At 43.0% G+C, this 22741-nt stretch overlaps 1 protein-coding gene and 1 long non-coding RNA gene across 5 annotated transcripts in view; one reads left to right on the top strand and one right to left on the bottom strand.

The window, feature by feature from the left end:
• COL14A1 (collagen type XIV alpha 1 chain) overlaps positions 1-22741 on the top strand; it is a 393953-nt gene that overhangs the window by 253965 nt on the left and 117247 nt on the right. For both annotated transcript variants that reach the window (XM_033933023.1, XM_033933024.1), the window contains exons 27-29: positions 230-353; positions 8872-9015; positions 20582-20746. In XM_033933023.1, coding sequence (XP_033788914.1) covers positions 230-353; positions 8872-9015; positions 20582-20746 — 433 coding nt within the window. The remainder of the gene's footprint in view (positions 1-229; positions 354-8871; positions 9016-20581; positions 20747-22741) is intronic.
• LOC117355058 overlaps positions 1-22741 on the bottom strand; it is a 163168-nt gene that overhangs the window by 129789 nt on the left and 10638 nt on the right. The window lies entirely within an intron of this gene.

Below are 22741 nucleotides of genomic sequence, written 5' to 3'. Positions count from 1 at the left end.
AGTTACAGTAATTTTTCTTATTGGGAAAGATCGTCAGAAAGTAATAGCAAGCTTAGTGAACGCCATCAGACATTGACATGCACTAAAAACTGTACATTCTATTTTATATCTAAGGGCCACATGGCACTTAGCACATGCTAACATATGTTAGCGTGCACCAAGTTTTATTAAAAGGGCCCCTAGTTTTAAATTTTTCTGGATTAAGATGGCGCTTATATGCTGTTCACAGGTGGCACTTGTTCAGTTCAGTGATGATGCCCGGACAGAGTTTAAACTCGACTCATTCAAAGATAAAGAGTCTCTCCTTGAAGCCATACAACATATACAATATAAAGGAGGAAACACAAAAACAGGTACGTCCGATTAGGTTAATTATTCCCGAAAGCCTTTTTACATTACATTTATGGCTTCTGTTTCAGTTATTTGCAAGCTATAAATTTTGATGTCTATTTTCCAGTTCATTAGGGCACCTTAAGGGTAGAAAAACTTGCAGGTCCTTATAGAAAGGCTGCAGTCAACATTTTTGAAAATGTCAGCCATGGCGATTATCCTCTTCTCCTCCAGGGTACGCATGTTGGTTTGTAGCAGTGTTTCACTTTGAGGCTCTCTACATACTAGCTTTTCCACGTATTCACCACCATATCATCAGGGACCCCTGAAGAAGACTTTTTGTCAAAACACAGACCGTGTTGGGTCCTGTGCCCTTAGTGGACTAGGTCCTTTATGGTTTTTATGTAGATCATTTTATTTTTATGTGGATGATTGTATTGTACATTTTGAACTTTCATATTCTTAATAAAGTCCAATTAAGGAACATCGTCACTCCACAGTGCTTTTTTGGTTTCTTCTGATCACCATCAATCAGTGCTGTTAGTTTCTCTTGATCTGTCAGCAGCGTTTGATACAATTGATCACCAATTACTCCTTGCTAGACTTCAATCTATTGGGGTTAGAGATGAAGTTCTGGCTTGGTTCACATCTTACTTTAGTGAGCGTACTTCAATAGTTAATTTCAATAATTCTTCATCCCTTCCATCTCAGATTTCTCATGGGGTTCCACAAGGATCTATTCTTTCACCCTTACTTTTTAATATTTTTCTAGCTCCATTAATGACATTATGCCAATCAGTAGGATTTCATGTTTTTGCATATGCTGATGATATACAATTATTACACCCTCTAAATAATAATAATACAGTTGAAATTTCATCTATCAATGAGAAACTTGATCATGTATATCAATGGCTAGACAAAAACAGATTGGCTCTCAATATTAAAAAAACCAATGTTATGTTATTTCCTTGGAAAGAGAACTTTTCTCTTGTTCATCCGATTTCAATTCATAATGTTCCCCTTCAATTAGTTAAAAATATAAAAATTTTAGGTGTAATTTTTGATAACAAACTAAATTTCCATGATCATATCAGTAACATTGTGAAAATCACCTTTTATAGATTACGTAAAATTCGTTCCATTTCGAAATTCCTCTGTGCTAAATCACTCACTATATTGATTCACTCTTTGGTGATTTCTAAACTTGATTACTGCAACTCTTTATTCAAAGGAATTGCACAATATGAAATAAAACGATTACAAATTATACAGAACACAGCAATAAAATTAATAAATAATTCCAAAAAATTTGATCATGTAACACCACTTCTCAAAGAGGCTCATTGGCTTCCTGTTAATTACAGAATCACTTATAAGTTATGTGTAATTATCTTTAAAACTTTGATTAATAAGACCCCTGCTTTTTTATATAGATCACTGATTCCATATTCTGCAAAGAGAATTTTACGTTCTAACGAACAAAATCTGCTAACGATCCCATCCTTAAAAATTATTAATACAAGAAGACAACTCATTTTTTCTTGTACGGCACCTCAAACATGGAACGCCCTCCCTATTACTTTACGGGAGGAGAAAGACCTTGGAAAATTTAAAACTGAGTTAAAAACTTTCCTTTTTAAAGATGCCTTTTCTACATAATTTTATACTTCATGAATTATTTATTTGGTTGAACCTGTTTTAACTATATCCTTTTTGTATTTGCCCTTAATGTTTCTTCTTTACTTTAAAATTATATTTCATCCCTCCTTTCCTAGTGTTTAACATTGTTTAAAATTTAGAATATTTTAGCCATTATTTAAATTGTATGTATTATTATGTATTGCATTGTTATTGTTCTTTGATTTTACATTGTAAATTTTAAATGTAAATCGCTTAGAATATCCGATTAAGCGATTTATCAAGTCCCATAATAAACTTGAAACTTGAAACTTCATATCTTTAAGTATAATACAAATGAAATATAAAAATACCAGCTTGAGCAAACACAAGGTCTACAGAGAAGGACCAATGATCTACTCAAAAATCGAAGGTTCTGAAAACACAAAAAGTAGAATGCAAGTTTCTGGAGATACATAAGAACTTAAGAATAGCCTTACTGGATCAGAACAATGGTCCATCTAGCACAGTATCCCGTCTTCATGGAGGCCAATCCAAGTCACAAGTACCTGGCAAAAATCCAAATAGTAGCAGCATTCCATGTTACCAACCCATGTCTGTCTCAACAGCAGACTATGGACTTTTCCTCCAGGAACTTGTCAAAACCTTTCTTAGAACCAGCTACGCTATCCGCTCGTACCACATCCTCTGGCAATGTGTTCAAGAGCTTAACTATTCTCTGAGTGAAAAAATATTTCCTCCTATTGTTTTTAAAAGTATTATTCTGTAGCTTCGTCAGGTGTCCCCTAGTCTTTGTAAATCTTGATGCAGTAAAAAATCGACCCACTTGTACCCATTCTACATCCCTCAGGGTTTTGTAGACTTCAATCCTATCTCACCTCAGCCGTCTCTTTTCCAAGCTGAAGAGCCCTAACCTCTCTAGTCTTTCCTCATACGTGAGGAGTTCCATCCCCTTTAGCATCTTGGTCGCTTTTCTTTTAACTTTGTCTAGTGCCACTATACAGTGGTGTAGTGAGGGTGAACAGCACCTGGGGCAGTGGTTCACCTCTCTTGCCCCCCCCCCCCAACCATGCATGTGCAACCCCTTCCTCATGCCTTTTAACTTCGGCATGAGCAGGCACCAACTTGCTGCCTGTGCCGGCTTTGACACTCTCCCAACATCACTTCCTGGGCGTGGGTTCCAGAAGTGACATTAGAGAGAGCGCCAAAGCCGACGTGGGCAGAAAGTTGGTGGCTGCTTGCGCCAAAATTTAAAAGGTATGGGGAAAGGAAGGGGCATGCCCAGGGTTGAGAAGAGGAGAGGTACTGGCACCCTGAGTAAGATGGCACCTGTGGCAGACCGCCCCTGCCTCCCCCTTACTATATCTTTTTTTGAGATAAGGAGGCCAGAACTGAACGCACCATTGAGCGATACAGCGGCATTATAACATTCTTAGTCTTGTTAATCATCCCTTTTCTAATAATTCCTAATAATTGCCTTCTTGGCCGATGCCACACATTGGGTGGAATCTTTCAGCGTATTGTCTATTATGATACCCAGTAAGCGTATTTCTTTGGCCATTTGTGGTTAAAGATGGAAGCTGTTACAAGCTCATCGAAAAGTTTGGATGTGGCGCAAATTGTAACATCCTTTACAGGCAGTTTTGAAATTCATTGTATTGTACACAGTATTCAATCTTTTGATCCATACTTCATTCAAAACTTATCATCAGGACCCCTGAGGAAGACAAAGCACTGCTGAAACACGGCCCGTGTCAGGTCTCATTCTGAGCATTCAATATATGATGTAATTACTGTAATATTCTTGACACAGACATTCTGTACCTGACATGCTTCTTTTATTATATGGAGTTTTGTAGAATAAATATTTTAATATAAGCTTTCTGTATCTCCAGAAACTTGTGTTCTACTTTTTGTGTTTTCAAAACACCAGCTTGAACCTTCCCTTTGACATAACTTCCTGGTTCCATCTGAAGACTCCTTGCATCTCTGTTCTACTGCCCCCCCCCCCCCGGTGGTGGTGGGGGGTCTCTTAACTGCACCTCCCCCCATAGTATCTCTGACTCAGCATCCCCATCCCTTCTTTCTAGTCTTTCAGGGAGCCCCTTTGGCTACTGAGCTCCAGGGGAGGATCCTTGCCCTCATTCCCAATCCTGCCTATGGGTGCTAAAATCTTAATAGATTGGATCAGATTTACTTTCATTCCTTTTCCTGAGCACGTCATCAGGCAGTTCTAAAAATGTGCACATATTTGCTATGGCAGAGCAGAGATGCAGTAAAATCTCCTTTAAGCTTTTAAATGTGTTTAAGTATTTAAGCCTTCTTTACAGATCGATATGTGCATACATGAAAGAAGAAACTTATAGCATCAACACTTCCTTTTTTTCTGAGAAATAAAATAAAAACCCAAGGAAAACACCAAGAAGACTGGGCAAGTGGCATAGTAATATTTCAGCACCGGAATCTGCTTAGCTTAGGGCAGTGGTCCCAAACTCGCAGGCCACATGCGGCCCGTCAGGTACTATTTTGAGGCCCTCGTTGTCCACTCCACAAGTGTTCAGCAGTTGATATAACCTCACGCAACCGCTTTCCTGCATCTGTACGCGATTGTGAGGTGGAGTCCAATCACGTGCCGACGCAGGAAAGTGCTGGCGTGAGGTTACAGCAGTGAGGCGGGCAACGTTCCAGAGTGTGCAGCTTGGAGCAATGGTTGGAGGCAGTGCAGCTTGTGCGTGTGTCCAGTGCTGGAGGAGGTGAGAGCTGTTGATACTTTTTCACTTTCTGCAGGTTGCACTGCTTTCAGCTGTGTATAGATGAAATTATCAGAAGCAATTAAGGAAAAATTTATAAATCTTTCCTTAATTGCTTCTGATAATCTACATTTTGGATTTGCAGGTATTTGGAGGGCCGCAGAAAAAATAGTTAGGGGTCCTTTTACTAAGGCGTGCTAGCCGATTTAGCACGCTAAGACGTCCATAATGAATGTGTTGGCATTTAGCGCGTTCTAAATCGGCATGCACGCCTTAGTAAAAGGACCCCTAACTATTTTTTCTGCGGCCCTCCAAATACCTGCAAATCCAAAATGTGGCCCAGCAAAGGGTTTGCGTTAGAGACCACTGGCTTAGTGCATAAAAATAAAATTATATTGCCTTGTAAGTGAACTCTGCTAGATTGCTGAAATAATTAAAAAAACAACCAACAACACTGCTGTAGTGTGCCTTTGCTAGACAATTTGTCTACTGTGAAATACTGTTGATTTAGGAATGCGGTGTTTTTTGCCATACAGCCAAAATTTGATACGTGTCTTCAAATAAAGATATTTGGCTGCAACTCTCATCCTAAAAATTATCAGTGTAGCAGCAGGAAGCTGTTTGTTGCAAAGAAAAAAGCTGTCGGGTTCTGCACAGAAGAATTCAGAAGGTTGACCAATATGCTCTGCAGATGTTTCATATCACTTTTAACAGAAAAAAGAAAAAGGGTTGACTAAGCACAGTACCAGGCAGAGCTTTGGGTTCTGGCCCAGAAATTGCTAATAAGAAGGAAAATTTAAATTAAATCAGTAATTTAAAGAGTGGGTAAGGTTGGGCAGACTGGATGGACCTTGAGACAACTAAGGCTAATCAGACCATACTTTCACCAACACCACTTTGCCTTAGTTGTACAACTGATGATACTACCTCAACTGGACTACTGCAATTCCATCTACATGGGAATCAACACCACTCTGATTCATAAAAGGCAACTCATCCAAAACACCGCTGTCAATCTGAGAAAATATGACTCGATTATAGACTTCATCAGGCAACATGACATGACACTTAACTAGATAGTGTCACTGAGACCCTGATTCTATAAAAGACACCTAAAGTTAGACGCCTAAATGGTCACATGCTGGCTGATCTAGGTGCATAACCTAATTATTTAATAAGCTTAATCTGCACTAATCGCTGCCCAACCCTCATTTTGGTGCCTCAAATGTTAGACCTGTTTCTGGGTATATTTGACCTGCTGATTCCAAAAATGGCACCAGTTTTCTCCTATCAGCTCTACTTTTGAGAAACAGAACATGTGCCATATACCACTGTTTACTCTGCTCGCCTATTTAAAAAAAATCAGGATATTTTAATGTCGTGTTTAAATTAATATATTTTAAGCATGAAGGAAACATATTAAAAATTAAAAGGAAAGTGTACAACATGAAAATCTACTTATTTCATACCAAAAGCACAAGTTTATGATACAAACTTTCCAGTCGTTCGACACACAAGAAGCTCCTTTTGTAAGACCTCCGAGCGTGGGCTCTTTCATTTCAACAGGCCTGGCTGTAACATGAGGGTTTAAAGTCCATTATCTGCACAGTCACTTAGATCGCTTTCAGGAGAACCTTGGTGACTTAAGCAAAGAGCTAGGTGGAAGATTTCACCAAGACCTAAAAACAATGGAAGCCAGATACCAAGGAAGATGGGATGCACACATGACGGCAGACTATTGTTGGACTCATAGGTGGGATTGTCAAATTTACAACAGCTTTGTGTACTTAAATGTTCAACCAAAAGAAATGCCTTGCCCATCATTGGTAAAACATTGATCAGGTCCTTCTACAAAAAATATATATTGGGCCAGATTCTATTTAATTCAATAAAAATAAGTGTGCCAAAAAAATCCATGCTATTTATTTATTCAATTTTCTATACTGTTCTGCCAGGGGAGCTCAGAATGGATTACATGAATTTTTTCAGATACTCAAGCATTTTTCCCTGTCTATGCTGGTGGGCTCACAATCTACCTAATGTACAATGGGGGGATTAAGTGACTTGCCCAGGGTCAGAAGGAGCAGCGTGGGCTTGAACCCACAGCCTCAGGGTGCTGAGGCTGTAGCTTTAACCACTGTGCCACACTCTCCCCCTGTTATAAACCGTATCTACAGTTCGTTGCAGTTATAGAATACATGTATCACCTGTCTAGATGACTAAAATTTAGGCATAGCCATTTATTCCAGCTAAAGCCTAGCATAAATGCCTGCGCCTAAATTGTGCATGGATTGAGCGTATTCTATACCAGTGCTCCTAACTTTTAGGAATGCCCATGACTCGCATATGCCTTTCCCTGAGATCCGCACAGTAGACTTTATGTGTACTGCTTTATAGCATATGCTTATAAAGTTGTGTGCATAAATTGTACTTAGTGCCAATAATTGCTTGTGAATTGGTAATTATCGGCACAGATTGGCTTGTTAACTAATTGTTGTATGTGCAAATTGGCAATGCGACAGATTTGCACATATAACTTTAGTCGCAGTATATAGAATCTGGGGGATTATGTAAACACAAGCAAATATTATTCATATACATGTTAAAATCATGTGTATTTATAATATGCGTAGAATATGCAAATAAATAATGAATGACATAGCATGAGAAGTTGGTGCCCAGGGTAGAAGCGCCTAGCATCGCTGCCCTTGCACACCCCCCCACCATGAGCTCTTCCCCACCACCCCAACGTCGCTGTACCTCCTCCATGTTCTTCCCCAACATTGCCCCCCACCAATACCTCTTCACATCTTTGCCAGCAGCGAACGCCAGCTGAGCCTTCCTTCTGACATCACTTTCTGGTCCTATGAACAGGAAGTGGTGTCAGAATGAGGTGAAAATTTGAAGCGGTAGTGGTGTGTGTGTGCTTTTTAGAGACCCATCCCATTAGAGGAGAAGCGCTGTGCCCCTGCCAAGTTGGCACCCAGGGTGGTTGCCCCTCCCCCCACCATAGCCCCCATAGTATGCCACTGAATATGTAAGAGAAATTATGTTCTCTTACATTGCCCAGGAAAAAGGTTGGTTAGAGATGAATAATTGTACGGACCACAGAACTGGTATTAATAGTGAATGATAATGGTCTAGGAATGACACGGTGACAAAATTCATCACTGTTCCTGTCCCTGTGGATAACCGTGGGAAATAATCCCATGTCATTTTCTAGTGTCTATTTCAACCTCGGTCCTTCTACACCAGCATTCTTCAAAGCAAAATGGTTGTGGCCATTCATACTCTGATTCTTCCCTCTATCCTTAAAGAATGACATGAAGATGGTTTCCCGCGGTTATCTGCGGGGACGGGAACGGTGATGAATTTTGTCACCGTGTCATTCTCTAAATGAATCTGGGATCCTGGGGAGAACGGGCCATAAAACTAACTAACCCCCTCTTTTACTAAGGCAAGCTAGCTGATTTAGCGCGCTAATCGATTTAGGGCACGCTAATGATTAGCGTGCGATAAATGCTAACGCACCCATTATATTCTATGGACGCATTAGCATTTAGTGCACGCGCTAAAACAATAAGTGCACGCTAAATTGATTAGCGCGCCTTAGTATAAGGACCCCCAACTAAATAAATAAAAACAACCATTTGTCAGGAAACATTTTTAATCTGCTTACTAAGAGAACTGCAAAAGAAAAATAAGGTCCTAATACCTACTATACAGTCAGCATGACAGCGAGAAGAATTATGAATGTTTAAAACCTGGTGCTTTAGTCTGAGTTCATGCGAGAGCAGAGCCAGGAATCCTCAAGGGCAGGATTTTCATAACTGTGTATCACAACAATTGGCCTACTAATTGCTTTTGCCTCTGTCACAGGCACATAGCAATCTTACTTCACATCTATTCCTGTCCATCTACCAGACAGAGGGGAATCCAAAATAAATAGGCGATGCTTAGTCTTCTTCGGGATGTGGGTCACAGCTGACTCAGTACGTTGCAACAGGACCTGAAGAGAGCTGAAGTGTATAAACATGATAGCAGATAAAGGCCAAATTGCCTATGCAGTCTGTCCTTCTCTAGCATCCCACTAAAGATGAAACACAGACAAGTTAACTGTTGATTTCCTTTTCTATGTATTTTTTTTCAGGCAAAGCCATTAAGCATGCTCGAGAGTCCTTGTTTACGAATAATTCTGGCATGAGAAGAGGCATACCCAAGGTTTTGGTGGTTATTACTGATGGAAGATCACAGGATGATGTGAATAATATCTCCAGAGATATGCAACTAGATGGTAAGAATAGGATTTTATTTTCATTGTTTACCTTATGTCTTTGATATCCGATATTAAGACAGTTTTTTTCTCGTATTTCCCCCCTCCTTAACTTTGCCTCATGACATGCCCAGATGGCACTAAGACTCTTTGCTAGCCACATGGTCCAGAGGGATGTCTCCTCACAAATGATCCCCCATTACTGCCCTTTATGGCTGGCAGGGATTTGATGTTTTATAATTTGCATACCATCACACAAAATCTGCATGTTCACTGTCTAATCTCCATCCCTATACACACCTACCAACAAAGTACATGATATCATGCCAAAGCGCATACTTTTACATCAGTTGACATGTTATAGGAGATAATTTATATGTGTATGGTAGGAATGGCTTGAAAAATTAACCTCATAATGGTGAGATGAATTTCCAAGTTACAAGCTCTGTCCTGAAGGGAACCGTTGCTTAAGTTTACTGAAGCATGGTGCTCCTTGTGCACGGTTCCTTTCTTCTTACGGAAAGTAGTTTCGGCCTTCTATGTCAATCAGGAAGTCCTTTTGACTGCATTTCACCCTACAGCAGTGATTTCAAACTTGCAGCCTGCCAGGTACTATTTTGAGGCCCTCAGTGTGTTTATCATAATCACAAACGTAAAATAAAACAGTTTCTTGATCATATGTCTCTTTAGCTATAAATTACAATATTATTAAGACATAGCCAAAAGGAAAGATTTATAAACTATAAAGAGTATTACCTCATGTAAAACTGTCATTTCTTTAATAAGATATGAACTATTTTTTTCTGAGGCCCTCCACGTACCTACAAATCCAAAATGTGGCCCTGCAAAGGGTTTGAGTTTGAGACCACTGCCCTACAGGGTCTAAGAAAAAGGATAAAGCATTACATTTGATGAATGTCAAGTGAGTACTTTAAAGTTACCAATGAGTTTTGCATATCGGATCACCTTTTTGTTCCGACCAGTCATGCCAAGAAAGGGAGGTCATTGTCTAAAGCCTCTGTGTATATTGGCTGTGGTAAGCAGCCGCCGATCACATTGAAAGCACACCGCACTAGAGGAATCGCTATTTCATGGGCAATCGCATTTCCTCGGGCAAAACTCTGACGGTTTTGCCTGAGGAAATCAACAGAGCAGCTACTTTGTCTACCCCTCTTACCTTTACCAGGTTCTATAGTTATATGCAAATTTGCTTCATAATTGCTGCAAAATTTTTTCCACAGAATTTTCTAATCTTTTCTGCAGTATTTAGTTATGAACTACTACAGCAACTCAGGGATTGTACCAATAGATACAAAATGAATCAGATCTACTCCTAATATGATGAGCGTCTGACCAGACTGCGCTTGTATTCTCTCGAGGAGCACAGAGAAAGGGGGGGACATGATAGAAACATTCAAATACATCGCGGGTCTCATTGAAGTGGAGGAAGAAATCTTTTTTCTAAAGGGTCCCATGGCGACAAGAAGGAATCCGCTAAAACTTAAGGGGGGAAGATTTCATGGTGACACCAGGAAATACTTCATCACCGAACGGGTGATTGATCGATGGAATAGTCTTCCACGCCAGGTGGTCGAGGCCAGTAGCGTGCTCGACTTCAAGTTTCAAGTTTATTGATTTTTATTATACCAACCATCAACGAGTATCTAGCCGGTTTACAATAAAATACTAAAATAGAGATAAAAAAAAATAAAAAATAGTACTTAAACAAAATGTCTAAGGAAAGAAAGGGAGGTGAATATTAAGGACATCAACAAGACAGACTTGAAAGTGATGATTGAGAGGGAGGAGTGGGGTACATTATTAGAGATAAGAAGGGGGGGGGAAAAAAAGAGTCGAAGGGACAAACAGGTGGAGGTTCCACAGAGTTATGCTTAAAAGATGAGTACTCCGGGGAGGGAGGGTTCGTCTCAAGTGGGAGACTTGTGGGAGGGAAGGTTCTTGAGTGGGCAGACTTGTTGGGCCGCCGGCCCTTTTCTGCCATCATGCCAAAAAGATCCCTGCTGGATCACCAGGTACCTAAGTAGGCCCGTGGGGAGGGGAGATTGTAGGATCAGGAGGGAGATTAAAGGGTTGGGGGCCTGGAAAGCCACAGCCACATGCAAGAAGAGCTGCATGTGGCTCGCAAGCCGCAGGTTGTCGATCCCTGGTCTAGGCCATTCAAAGAGCCCCCTTTGTTTAAAAAAAAAAAGAGGAAGGGCAGTGATAAAGATATTTTCTATTTATTTGATGAAAATAAAATAAAGAAATAAAAGAGGCTGAAGGGTGGTAGACTCAAGAGGAATGTAAGGAAATTCTTCTTTACAGAGAGGGTGGTGGATGTCTGGAATGTGCTCCTGAGAGAGGTAGTGGAGAGGAAAACAGTGACGGAGTTTAAAAAAGCATGGGATGAACACAGAGGATCTAGAATCAGAGAATAATAGCAAATATTGAAGAACTAAGGCCAGTACTGGGCAGACTTGCACAGACTGTGTCTGTATATGGCCTGAAATTCCACTCTGAGTAGAATGAGTGAATAGCAAAACAAATAATTCAGTGGCCTATAATTAATTGCTATGATGGAATCTCCAGGTGAGGATGACGTATGAGTTTCCAGCAACTCCCTTTAGCTGGGTTTTTTTTGTATGTGTGTGCTGATGTGATATAAGACCAGATGCATAACACACATGTGAGGCTACGGCTGACCTCGATGAAGCTTGGGAGTTGATTGAGTTGTGGAACTGGGCTTTCTTTTCTTTCCGTACTTATGCTTGCTTGGTTTCCAAACCTTTGGTGGGCCAGGTAACAAACTACCTCCATCCGACCATGCTGCTCTTTCTGAATAGTTAGGCTCTTTTGGTGTGCTATAATGTTTTCAAAGAGATAGCTTGGGCAGGTTACTTTAGTAAAGGTTTGTAAGGAGGTTATGGCTTGGATCAGCTTTCACTGGGAGGCCATTGGCACTATTAATCCACTCACTCTGCAGCCTGCTGGCAGACAGTAATATAGTCTGGCCAGAAGTTTTGTTTTGAACCAAAAGGGATTTTTCTTAAACTTGGAGCCTTAAGTAACAGGGCCAAGTATGTACAGGCAGAGGGAAAGCAAAAAATAATTCTAAAAGTTAGTCTCTTGTCTACTTCATCACATGTTCCCCACCTTGGAGGTTTCCGATAATGGCTTCTGGTTTTTTTTTTATGGTCCCTGTCTGAGAGTGTCTGTTCTCCAGATGAAAATTCCTCTGAAGCTTCTTTATCTCTAAAGTAAAGAATGTCACAGTAACAGAATTCATCACTGTTCCCAGTCCCTGCGGATAACCGCAGAAAACCATCCTGTGACATTCTTTAGCGTCTACCTCAACCTCTGTCCTTCTACACCAGCATTCTTCACTGCAAGCAACATTGTTAAGAGTGTGTACTCGTTCAGGAAGAGCACACACAGTTTTGTAAAACATATGCGCTCGTCCGAAAGACTACACTATTTGTAATGGTTCACGCATACGCACATTATTGAGAACAAGTGCGCCCCCTTTACAAACAGTGCTCAATCTTCATAAAAAGTGCACACTCTGGTCAGGAAAGTGTGCACTATTAACACATGAAGAAAAAACAGTGTTGCTTTTTTTTCCTGTTCAAGAAAATCGACACGAAATAACATGCAGACCCATTTTTTCCTGGAACATACAGACAATAACAGATTTAACAAGTGTCTAGTTATAAAAATGTAAGGGAACAGCCAGAGATCAACTGGAGATAAGGTATAGGGGAGAGAGTGGGGGAAATCTATGGCATTGTACCTCAAATAAGAGCATAAGAACATAAGCATTGTCATACTTGGACAGATCAAAGGTCCATCCAGCCCAGTATCCTGTTTCCAACAAGAGGCCAATGAACCTGGCAAGATCCCAAAAGAGTAAAACAAATTTTATGCTGCTTAGCCTAGAAATAAGCAGTGGATTTTCCCTAATCCATCCTAATAATGGCTTATGGACTTTTCTTTTAGAAAATTATCAAAACCTTTTTGTAAACCCTGCTAAACTAACTCCTTTCATCACATTTTCTGGGCAACAAATTCCAGAGTTTTTTCTTTTAAATTTTTTATTTATTGCATGCATGGAGGGCCATTTTCTAAAAAGACGTCTAAGTCCAGTTTGGATGATTCCCGCTAAATGTCCAAAGTCAGAAGCACGGAATTGTCCATTTTTGAAAGCCGAACTGCTAGGCATCCAAAAATACTTTTTGGGAAAATCGTCTACTTGGATGTTTAAGCTGTCAGGATGTCCAACCCTTAGGATGCTCAACATTATACCCCATTTTCAACCAAAGAAACATACAAGTTGAAAACGTCCTAATTTATACCATTTGGATGAGGAAGGGGCCAGCATTGTGAAGGACTGACCACACTGAGATGCCAACTGAGCAGTGGGACATTTTAGAAGGCACTGTTGTGAATTTCACATAAAGAGTGCCAGAAGTACATCTCACCATATACCTCTTATAATTTATGGTGAGCCTTCCAAACCTTCCCCAAAACCTACTAAACTCACCCGTCTACCACCTCAACAGCCCTCATGGCTACAGGTAGCACCTATATGGCAGCAGAGTAGGGTTTTGGTGGGTTTTAGTGGGCTTACACTTTCCACTATAAACATAGTGGTTAGAATGGCTTAAGGCAGGGGTAGGCAATTCCGGTCCTCAAGAGCCAGAGCCAGGTCAGGTTTTCAGGATATCCACAATGAATATATATGAGATGGATTTGCATGCACTGCCTCCTTGAGATGCAAATCTATCTCATGCATATTTATTGTGGATATCCTGAAAACCTGATCTGGCTTCGTCTCTCAAGGACCGGAATTGCCTACCCCTGGCTTAAGGGACTGGGTCCTCCTCTCTGTGGTTCACTAGCCCATCTAACAGGTTACTTTCCTATACCAAGTGCTGCTATTCTAGAGATAGATATGTACTGTTTTATTCATATTTTTGAGGGGTGGAAGGGGGTTAGTGCCCTCTGAGGGAATATGGTAGCATCATTACTTAATCCTTCCAGAGATCATCTGGTCAGTTTGGATACCTTTTTGGCACTTAAGACACTTTTAAAACAGGTCTAGCTTGGAACATCTAAGTTCCGTCTAGGACAGGGGTCAGCAACCTGTGGCTCCCGAGCCACATGTGGCTCTTCTTGCATGTGGCTGTGGCTCTCCAGGCCCCAATCCTTAAATTTACCTCCCAACCCCACAATCCATCCCTAGGCCTACCAAAGCCTGGTGGTCCATCGGGGGTCTTTGTGGCAGGAGTACAGCCTTCTCGCTCCTGCCTCCTCATGGCTGCCTTCTAAAATGGTTGCTGCGACCTTTCGTGGCAACTCACAGCAGTGGCGTACCAAGGGGGGGGGGGGCGGGCGGGGGCGGTGCGCCCCGGGTGCCAGCCCTGAGGGGGTGCTCCCGGCCTTGCCGTTCAGTCCCCCCCCACCCCCGAAGGACCACTCGCCCCACTGACCTTCCTGCACCACCTGTGAAGCAGCCCGCAGTAGGATCGCGACGTCAGCGATCCCGGAGCTGCTTGGGCGCTGCTTCCTGCGCTGCGGTTCCGCCCCTTCTCTGACATCAGAGGAGGGGCGGGACCGCGGCGCAGGAAGCAGCGCAGGGATCGCTGATGTCGCGATCCTGCTGCGGCTGCTTCATAGGTGGTGCGGGGAGGCCAGGGGGCGAGCGGTCCTTCGGGGTGGGTCGGGGCATCAGGCCTTCAGGGTGGGGTGGGCGGGCGGGCAGACAGGCAGGCTTTCAAGGGGGAGGGGGTGACAGGCAGGCAGGAAGGCCTTGAAAGGGGGACAGGCCTTTAAGGGGGGGACAGGCCTTCGGGGGGTGTGCAGACCTTCAAGGGGTGCAGGCCTTCAAGGGGGAGGGACAGGCCTTCAAGGGGGGACAGGCAGGCCTTCAAGGGGGGGACAGGCCTACAAGGGGGTGGGACAGGCCTACAAGGGGGTGGGACAGGCCTTCAAGGGGGGGGACAGGCCTTCGGGGGGGTGCAGGCCTTTGGGGGGGGTGTAGGCCTTTGGGAGGGGTGCAGACCTTCAAGGGGGTGCAGGCCTACAAGGGGGGGCAGGCCTACAAGGGGGTGGGACAGGCCTTCAAGGGGAGACAGGCTTTCGGGGGGGTGCAGACCTTCAAGGGGGTGCAGGCCTTCAAGGGGGGTGCAGGCCTTCAAGGGGGTGCAGGCCTTCAAGGGGGGATAGGCAGGCAGGCCTTCAATGGGGGACAGGCCTTCAGGGGGTGCAGGCCTATGGGGGGGTGCAGACCTTCAAGGGGGTGCAGGCCTTCAAGGGGGGACAGGCCTTCAAGGGGGGGCAGGCAGGCAGGCCTTCAAGGGGGGACAGGCCTACAAGGGGGGGGACAAGCTACAAGGGGGTGGGACAGGCCTTCAAGGGGGGACAGGCCTTCGGGGGGTGCAGGCCTATGGGGGGGTGCAGACCTTCAAGGGGGTGCAGGCCTTCAAGGGGGTGCAGGCCTTTGGGGGGTGCAGGCCTTCAAGGGGGTGCAGGCCTTCAAGGGGGGGACAGGCCTTCAAGGGGGTGCAGGCCTTCAAGGGGGGACAGGCAGGCCTTCAAGGGGGGACAGGCCTTCAAGGGGGGTGTAGGACTTCGGGGGGGGGGTGCAGGCCTTTGGGGGGGTGCAGGCCTTCAAGGGGGTGCAGGCCTTCAAGGGGGGGGACAGGCCTTCAAGGGGGGACAGGCAGAACTTTAAGGGGGGACAGGCCTTTGGGGGGGACCCTGGTTTAGAAGTACACGGAGGGAAGGGGGTGTTCAAAGAGACATGCATATGCCAAACTTTTTTGGGGGGGAAGAAATAATGGGTCTGAAAATAGAGGAGAGGGAGGGAGATGATGGACCATGGGATTTAGGGAGGGAAGGAACAGAAAGAGAGAGAAATTGAACACAAGGGATGGTGTGGAGGAGGAATAGAGATACTGGATAGGAGGGTAATTAGGAAAAGAAAGGGAGAGATTGTGAACTCTGGGGTGGTGGGGAAGGAGGGAGAGATGCCGGATGAAAGGGTAGTTAAGAAAAGGTGGATCTGTGGAGGGAGATGAGAAAAAGGAAAGATACCAGACTTCCTGGGAAGGGAAGGGAAATGGAAAGGGAGGACAGAGTTGGCAGATGGATGGTTAGCATGCAGAAAGAAGGAGACCCTGGCAAGCAAGTTATCAGAAGAAAACCAGAGCCTTGGACCAACAAGATTTGAAATATAACCAGACAACAAAAGGTAGAAAAATTAATTTTATTTTCTGTTTTGTGATTATAATATGTCAGATTTGAAATGTGTATCCTGCCAGAGCTGGTGTTGGACTGCAAACGTGAGCTAGGATTTAACAGAGAGAGGAAAAGTCCTTTTTGTTTCTTTATTTTATTTACACCACAGCGCCAGTGTGGTTAGGAGAAGCCAAAGGGGGTGAAAAAGCTATAAAACCCACCAGGAGTTTTGAAAAAAATCACCCAACTGGGCAGGAAAATCGAATTGAAAAACCAATTCAATAGGCTGAATCGAATCGAAATTTTTTTTCCTGAATCTGGCAGCATTAGTTTGCGCTACTGTCTTAGACTTTAGGACCTGGGATTGGGGAGAGATGGCATTCTCAGTACTTTATAATGCAAGTGAAATGAGGATTTGGTCAGACTTTTGAAGGGTCTGCAGAAAAAAAATATTGTATAGGCCGGGAACATGAGACAGCAGGAAATGGGAACTTTTCTTCCTTCTATTTTTGTGAATGGAAAGGCTGAGGATGTCAGAGAGTTCAGTTAAAATATGTGCTTTATAAGAAAATATAACAATGTGTTTTATAAAGTTTATAGCATAGCTGGCCTACCCAGTGAGGTGTTCATAGTGGTGATGGTGGCAGCGTGTCAATGTGTTGAGAGGAAGAGGTGGTCTGGAAAATTCTGCTGAGCAAACTCCCGGCCCATTTCCACCCCCCCAGTTAGTCCACTCCACTCAACTGGTTCACACACTGAGTGGGTCTTTGGGTGTTGTTTTGGGATCTCTTCCAGTGGTTTCTGGTCCAAGGAAGAAAACTTTGTTATCCTTAGCATTGACCTACAGAATATGTTTGTAACAGCGCTGCTTGTGTGGCATTAGGCTATGTAGTGATCGAAAGAAAAAAACAGACCTTTGCACATTTTTGCACTATATGGTGGGTGTATGAGGAGATTCACATTTCCTGCACAGCTAAGTCCATGTGAAGACCTTGTGCTGTATTTAACATCTAGCAAGGTCTCTGTTTGAAAGGAAAGATCTAAACTTAAAAATGAAGTGGCCAGAAGTTATGGTAAAAGCAGATAGTGTAGCTGGTTTTAAGAAAGATTTGGACAAATTCCTAGAGGAAAAGTCCATAATCTGTTATTAAGACATGGGGGAAGTGTCTGCTTGTCCTGGATCGGTAGCATGGAATGTTGCTACTCTTTGGGTTTTGACCAGGTATTAGTGTCCTGGATTGGCTACCATGAGAATGGGCTACTGGACATGATGGACCATTGGTCTGACCCAGTTAGGCTATTCTTATGTTATGTTCTCATCTGTAGGGGCCTTTGTTTTCACTTCTTATTTTAATGTATTTTTTTTCTGGGAACTTATCAGTGTTTTTTATAATGGGAACAAAAATGGAAGAGAATTAATGTGTGTGGGATGAGGGGGTAACTAATTTCTTCAGCTAAATAATTCAATCCACTTCGAACAGACATAGGAGAACTCACGCACCATTCACACACCCTCCAACCAAAAACGTCAAAAGAAAAAAAATGTTCGACAACCTCCTAGCCATTCGAGCTGCAACACTCGACCCCCAACTCTACAACCTATTGACCTTGACCACAGACTACAAAACCTTCAAAAAAGAAATAAAAACCCTTCTATTCAAAAAACACATAAAACCGAACTAACACAATCAGAACTGTCCCAAGCATCACCTGCAACTACTCCATATGTACTTCTGATGTCATGACAATTCAGACATAATTTATGTTATGTTATGTTTGGAATATAAGAACATTTTCACTGCCTGTTTCTATTCTGACCATTTATTCCGTTTCATGGTCATTACAAAAAATATTTTTTTACATGGGGGGTGTCAAAAAATGATGGGCCCCGGGTGCCACATACCCTAGGTACGCCACTGACTCACAGTACTACAGGAAATGCCACGATCAGCTGTGAGAGGTCATGGTGGCCATTTTAGAAAGAAACCTAATGTAGTATAACCCAGTGGTATATAACACAAATACAAAAATAATAGCGAAATACCACTATATCAAACAATACACATCAGTATTGTCAAGCCTTCATCTATCAAGGCATCCTATACGGCCTCAGAAATGGAGCCTACGCACAGCAATGCAGTCACAAACTGAGACAATCCGCGTAGTAGAAATGCTCCTGCTCCAATCATTGGCCTTTAAAACTATTTTTTTTTTTTAAGTGCTATTTTTTAATCACTATTTTGTAATATAAACCCTACACCACTCAATATTTAAGATGTGGTTTTAAATACGTAATGCTTATTCAAAAAATCTGCATCAAATACTGTGTGTAATATCAAAATTTGGAAAAACTCGACCACAAAAACTTATCTTATTTGTTTAGTAGTCTTCACTGTCGGAGTCTTAATAGTAAAATCTCAATTCATGTCCATTCGCCAACGCGGCCAGCGTATCGCGGGAATTGCATACATCCGCTGCATCAGGGCCACCTGGACATTACCACACACATCCTCACTTTTCTCCTTCTGTTGGAATGGGCTCCTAGTCTGACCTCTCTGGCAACCTGGGTGTGGAGAGTATGGCAGCCAGCTGTCCAGGTTCAGCTCACCTCCAGCTGGTTGCTTGAACTGTTGAAACAGAGCTGTTAGAGAAAGCTAACAGCTCTGTTTCAACAGTTCAAGCAACCAGCTGGAGGTGAGCTGAACCTGGACAGCTGGCTGCCATACTCTCCACACCCAGGTTGCCAGAGAGGTCAGACTAGGAGCCCATTCCAACAGAAGGAGAAAAGTGAGGATGTGTGTGGTAATGTCCAGGTGGCCCTGATGCAGCGGATGTATGCAATTCCCGCGAAACGCTGGCCGCGTTGGCGAATGGACATGAATTGAGATTTTACTATTAAGACTCCGACAGTGAAGACTACTAAACAAATAAGATAAGTTTTTGTGGTCGAGTTTTTCAAATTTTGATATTACACACAGTATTTGATGCAGATTTTTTGAATAAGCATTACGTATTTAAAACCACATCTTAAATATTGAGTGGTGTAGGGTTTATATTACAAAATAGTGATTAAAAAATAGCACTTAAAAAAAAAAATAGTTTTAAAGGCCAATGATTGGAGCAGGAGCATTTCTACTACGCGGATTGTCTCAGTTTGTGACTGCATTGCTGTGCGTAGGCTCCATTTCTGAGGCCGTATAGGATGCCTTGATAGATGAAGGCTTGACAATACTGATGTGTATTGTTTGATATAGTGGTATTTCGCTATTATTTTTGTCATTTTAGAAAGAAGCCATGAGGAGGCAGGAGTGAGAGGGCTGCGCTCCTACCACAAAGATCCCTGCTGGATCACCAGGTACCTAAGTAGGTCCATGGGGAGGGGAGATTGTAGAATCAGGAGGGAGATTAAAGGGTCGGGGGCCTGGAAAGCCACAGCCACATGCAAGAAGAGCTGCATGTGGCTCGCAAGCCGCAGGTTGTCGATCCCTGGTCTAGGCCATTCAAAGAGCCCCCTTTGTTTAAAAAAAAAAAAAAAAAGAGGAAGGGCAGTGATAAAGATATTTTCTATTTACTTGATGAAAATAAAATAAAGAAATAAAAGAGGCTGAAGGGTGGTAGACTCAAGAGCAATGAAAGAAAATTCTTCTTTACAGAGAGGGTGGTGGATGCCTGGAATGTGCTCCTGAGAGAGGTAGTGGAGAGGAAAACGGTGACGGAGTTTAAAAAAGCATGGGATGAACACAGAGGATCTAGAATCAGAGAATAATAGCAAATATCGAAGAACTAAGGCCAGTACTGGGCAGACTGGCACAGTCTGTGCCAGTATATGGCCGTTTGGTGGAGGATGGGCTGGAGAGGGCTTCAGTGGCTGGGATGGTGTAGATGGGCTGGAGTGAGCTTTGACAGAGGCTTCAGTAGTTGGAATCTGTGCACAGTACCGGGCAAAAATAGCTAAGAAGAAGAAGACAAAAATTAAATTGAATCAGGTTGGTCAGACTGGTTGGACCTTTCTGGTTTTTATCTGCCATCATCTACTATGTTACTATGTTAAATGGGGCTTTAGTGATCCCCTTCCAGCACATCTCTACCACTTAATAAGATAAATTTGTGATTTTTGCATACATTTAAAATGAAGAATACCTAGATACTGTATAGAACTGATCAGAGTTCAATTAGGTATGCAGTGCGCAGAAATGATTACAAATGTATTTTCCTCTCTCACAATATTACACATAATTCAGTGCCTTCTTAGGTCAAGAAATATTCCAAGGTAAATGTTTTTGTAGCTTACGCCATACAGCCCTTAAAATGAACAAATGGAATATTGACTTATCTTCTCTTTCCCCAGGTTTTAGTATATTTGCTATTGGAGTGGCGGATGCAGACTATGCAGAACTGGTGAACATTGGCAGCAAGCCCATTGAGCGGCACGTCTTCTTTGTGGATGACTTTGACGCCTTTAAGAAGATAGAAGACGAACTGATCACTTTCATCTGTGAAACGGCATCAGCAAGTAACATATCTATTTCCTGTGAAAACTGTGTTATGGCTTCCCCTTAGAGAAGGAAAAATAGATGTGAAAGCAGCTGCAGCCATAGCAATGCCAGAACATTTTTCAGATGATTTAGGTAGCTGAGAAAGAACCCCCCCCCATACACACTCCGCCCTTCTGTTGCATAATTCTGATTTTTGTTTCACTCCTGAGGAGATTTTTGGAAGATGATTACCTACTCCCAACATTTTGAAGCTCAGTATCGGAACTACAGTACTCCCCCGAAATTCACGGGTGTCCCGTTCCAGGAACCCCTGTGAATTTTGAAAAACCGCAAATGCGTTTTTTCGCCTGTCAAAAAGGCAGGGGAGGCAGGAGAGGGCAGCTGGAGTGCCGGCGGGTGAAGAAAATCACTCGCGATCTGCTCTGACCGCCTCTTCCTGTAGTAAAGTCGGGCTGTACCAATCAGGAGCTGCTTTGACACGCAGCCACTGATTGGTGCAGCCCGACTTTACTACAGGAAGAGGTGGTCGGAACGGACCGCGAATGAATGAGTCCACAATTCGCGAACTGCAAATTCATGGAGGAACACTGTACAGTAAAAGACACCCAGAAATCTAAGGAGCCAATTTGCAAAATTATTTAACCAGTCAGGAGGGGATATTCAGTAGCAATTAATTAGGCGATGCTGGTGCAAATCCCCTTTATGGTTTCTGGTTTAATTTTATTTAATATACCACCCTTTCTTAGGTAGGGTTACCAGACATCTGCATTTCCCCAGACATGTCCGGACGGCTTTTCAAAACCCGGCACTTTGTCCGGGTTTTGAAAAGCTTCTGATGTGGGTACGGCATCCGTGAACGCGCAGATGCAACGCGTGACATCATGCGCACATGCGCAATGTCAACGTGTCGCATCTGCACACGCACGCGATATCATCGCGTCACAACCGCGCATGTGCGGTGGCTGCCCCGTCGCACAAACAGGATAAGAGGGATGGGGGCGGGATACAGTCAGAACTGAGCAGAACTGAGCAGTCCACCCTGCGACCCCGCACCCCTGAAACCCCCTTTACCTTACAGAAGTTGGACGGACGGGTCCCAAGCCCGTCCACCCAGCAGGTCCGCCATTCGCAGAATGGTGGGCCTTAGGGCCTGATTGGGCCAGGCACCTAAAGCCCCGCCCACAGGAGGGGTTACCCTATCCTTAGGCAATAACAGAGCAGTTTACAAAATTATAATTAAAATAGAAAAGAACTCCATATTCATAAAAGAAAGCCAGGGATGAGAAAAAAAATAAAATATTCTGCAGACTGCCTCACTAGTAAACCCTCACGACACCAGAATCATCTAACTGAATAGAAAAAAGCTTTCTTAAAACAGGAATGTCTTCAAAACAGTTCTAAATTTCAAATAAGTGGGTTCAAAGACGCACTATATTTCGAAGAGAATTCCAAAGATATGGTGAAATACAAAAGAAAGCTCTCGCTCTGGTTAACTTTGTCAAAAATTTTGTAAATCCGTGAGTCATCACGGACCTTAATTAATGGATGTGAACCGCCTAGAACTTTATGGATATGGCGGTATACAAGAATAAAATTATTATTATTATTATTAATGAACTGCATGAAGAGCACCACAGCACCGTTCAAGAGCTGAGTCTGAAAAAGCACACTGAAGTAAGTCAAGCAAAAAAAAGTACAAAGGGCCTCAATGAACAGCGACTAGTCTTTCATTAACCCAACACAAGCCGTGTTTCGGCCAGAATGCCTACATCAGGGGTCAGCTGAGCTACTAAAATACCTAAAAGAACTGCAAAGCAGTATGCTGATGAAATCCCCAATTAGAGAATGACACGGTGACAAAATTCATCACCGTCCCCGTCCCTGCGGATAACCGCGGGAAATAATCCCATGTCATTTTCTAGTGTCTATTTCAACCTCAGTCCTTCTACACCAGCATTCTTCAAAGCAAAGCTTGTGGGTCAGTGGTTGTGCCCAATTATACTCTGATTCTT

This window comes from Geotrypetes seraphini, chromosome 2, assembly GCF_902459505.1.
Source record: "Geotrypetes seraphini chromosome 2, aGeoSer1.1, whole genome shotgun sequence".
Classification (NCBI taxonomy): Eukaryota; Metazoa; Chordata; class Amphibia; order Gymnophiona; family Dermophiidae; genus Geotrypetes; species Geotrypetes seraphini.
The sequence above is the reverse complement of the archived record's forward strand: the minus strand, read 5'-3'. Positions and strand labels throughout refer to the sequence as shown.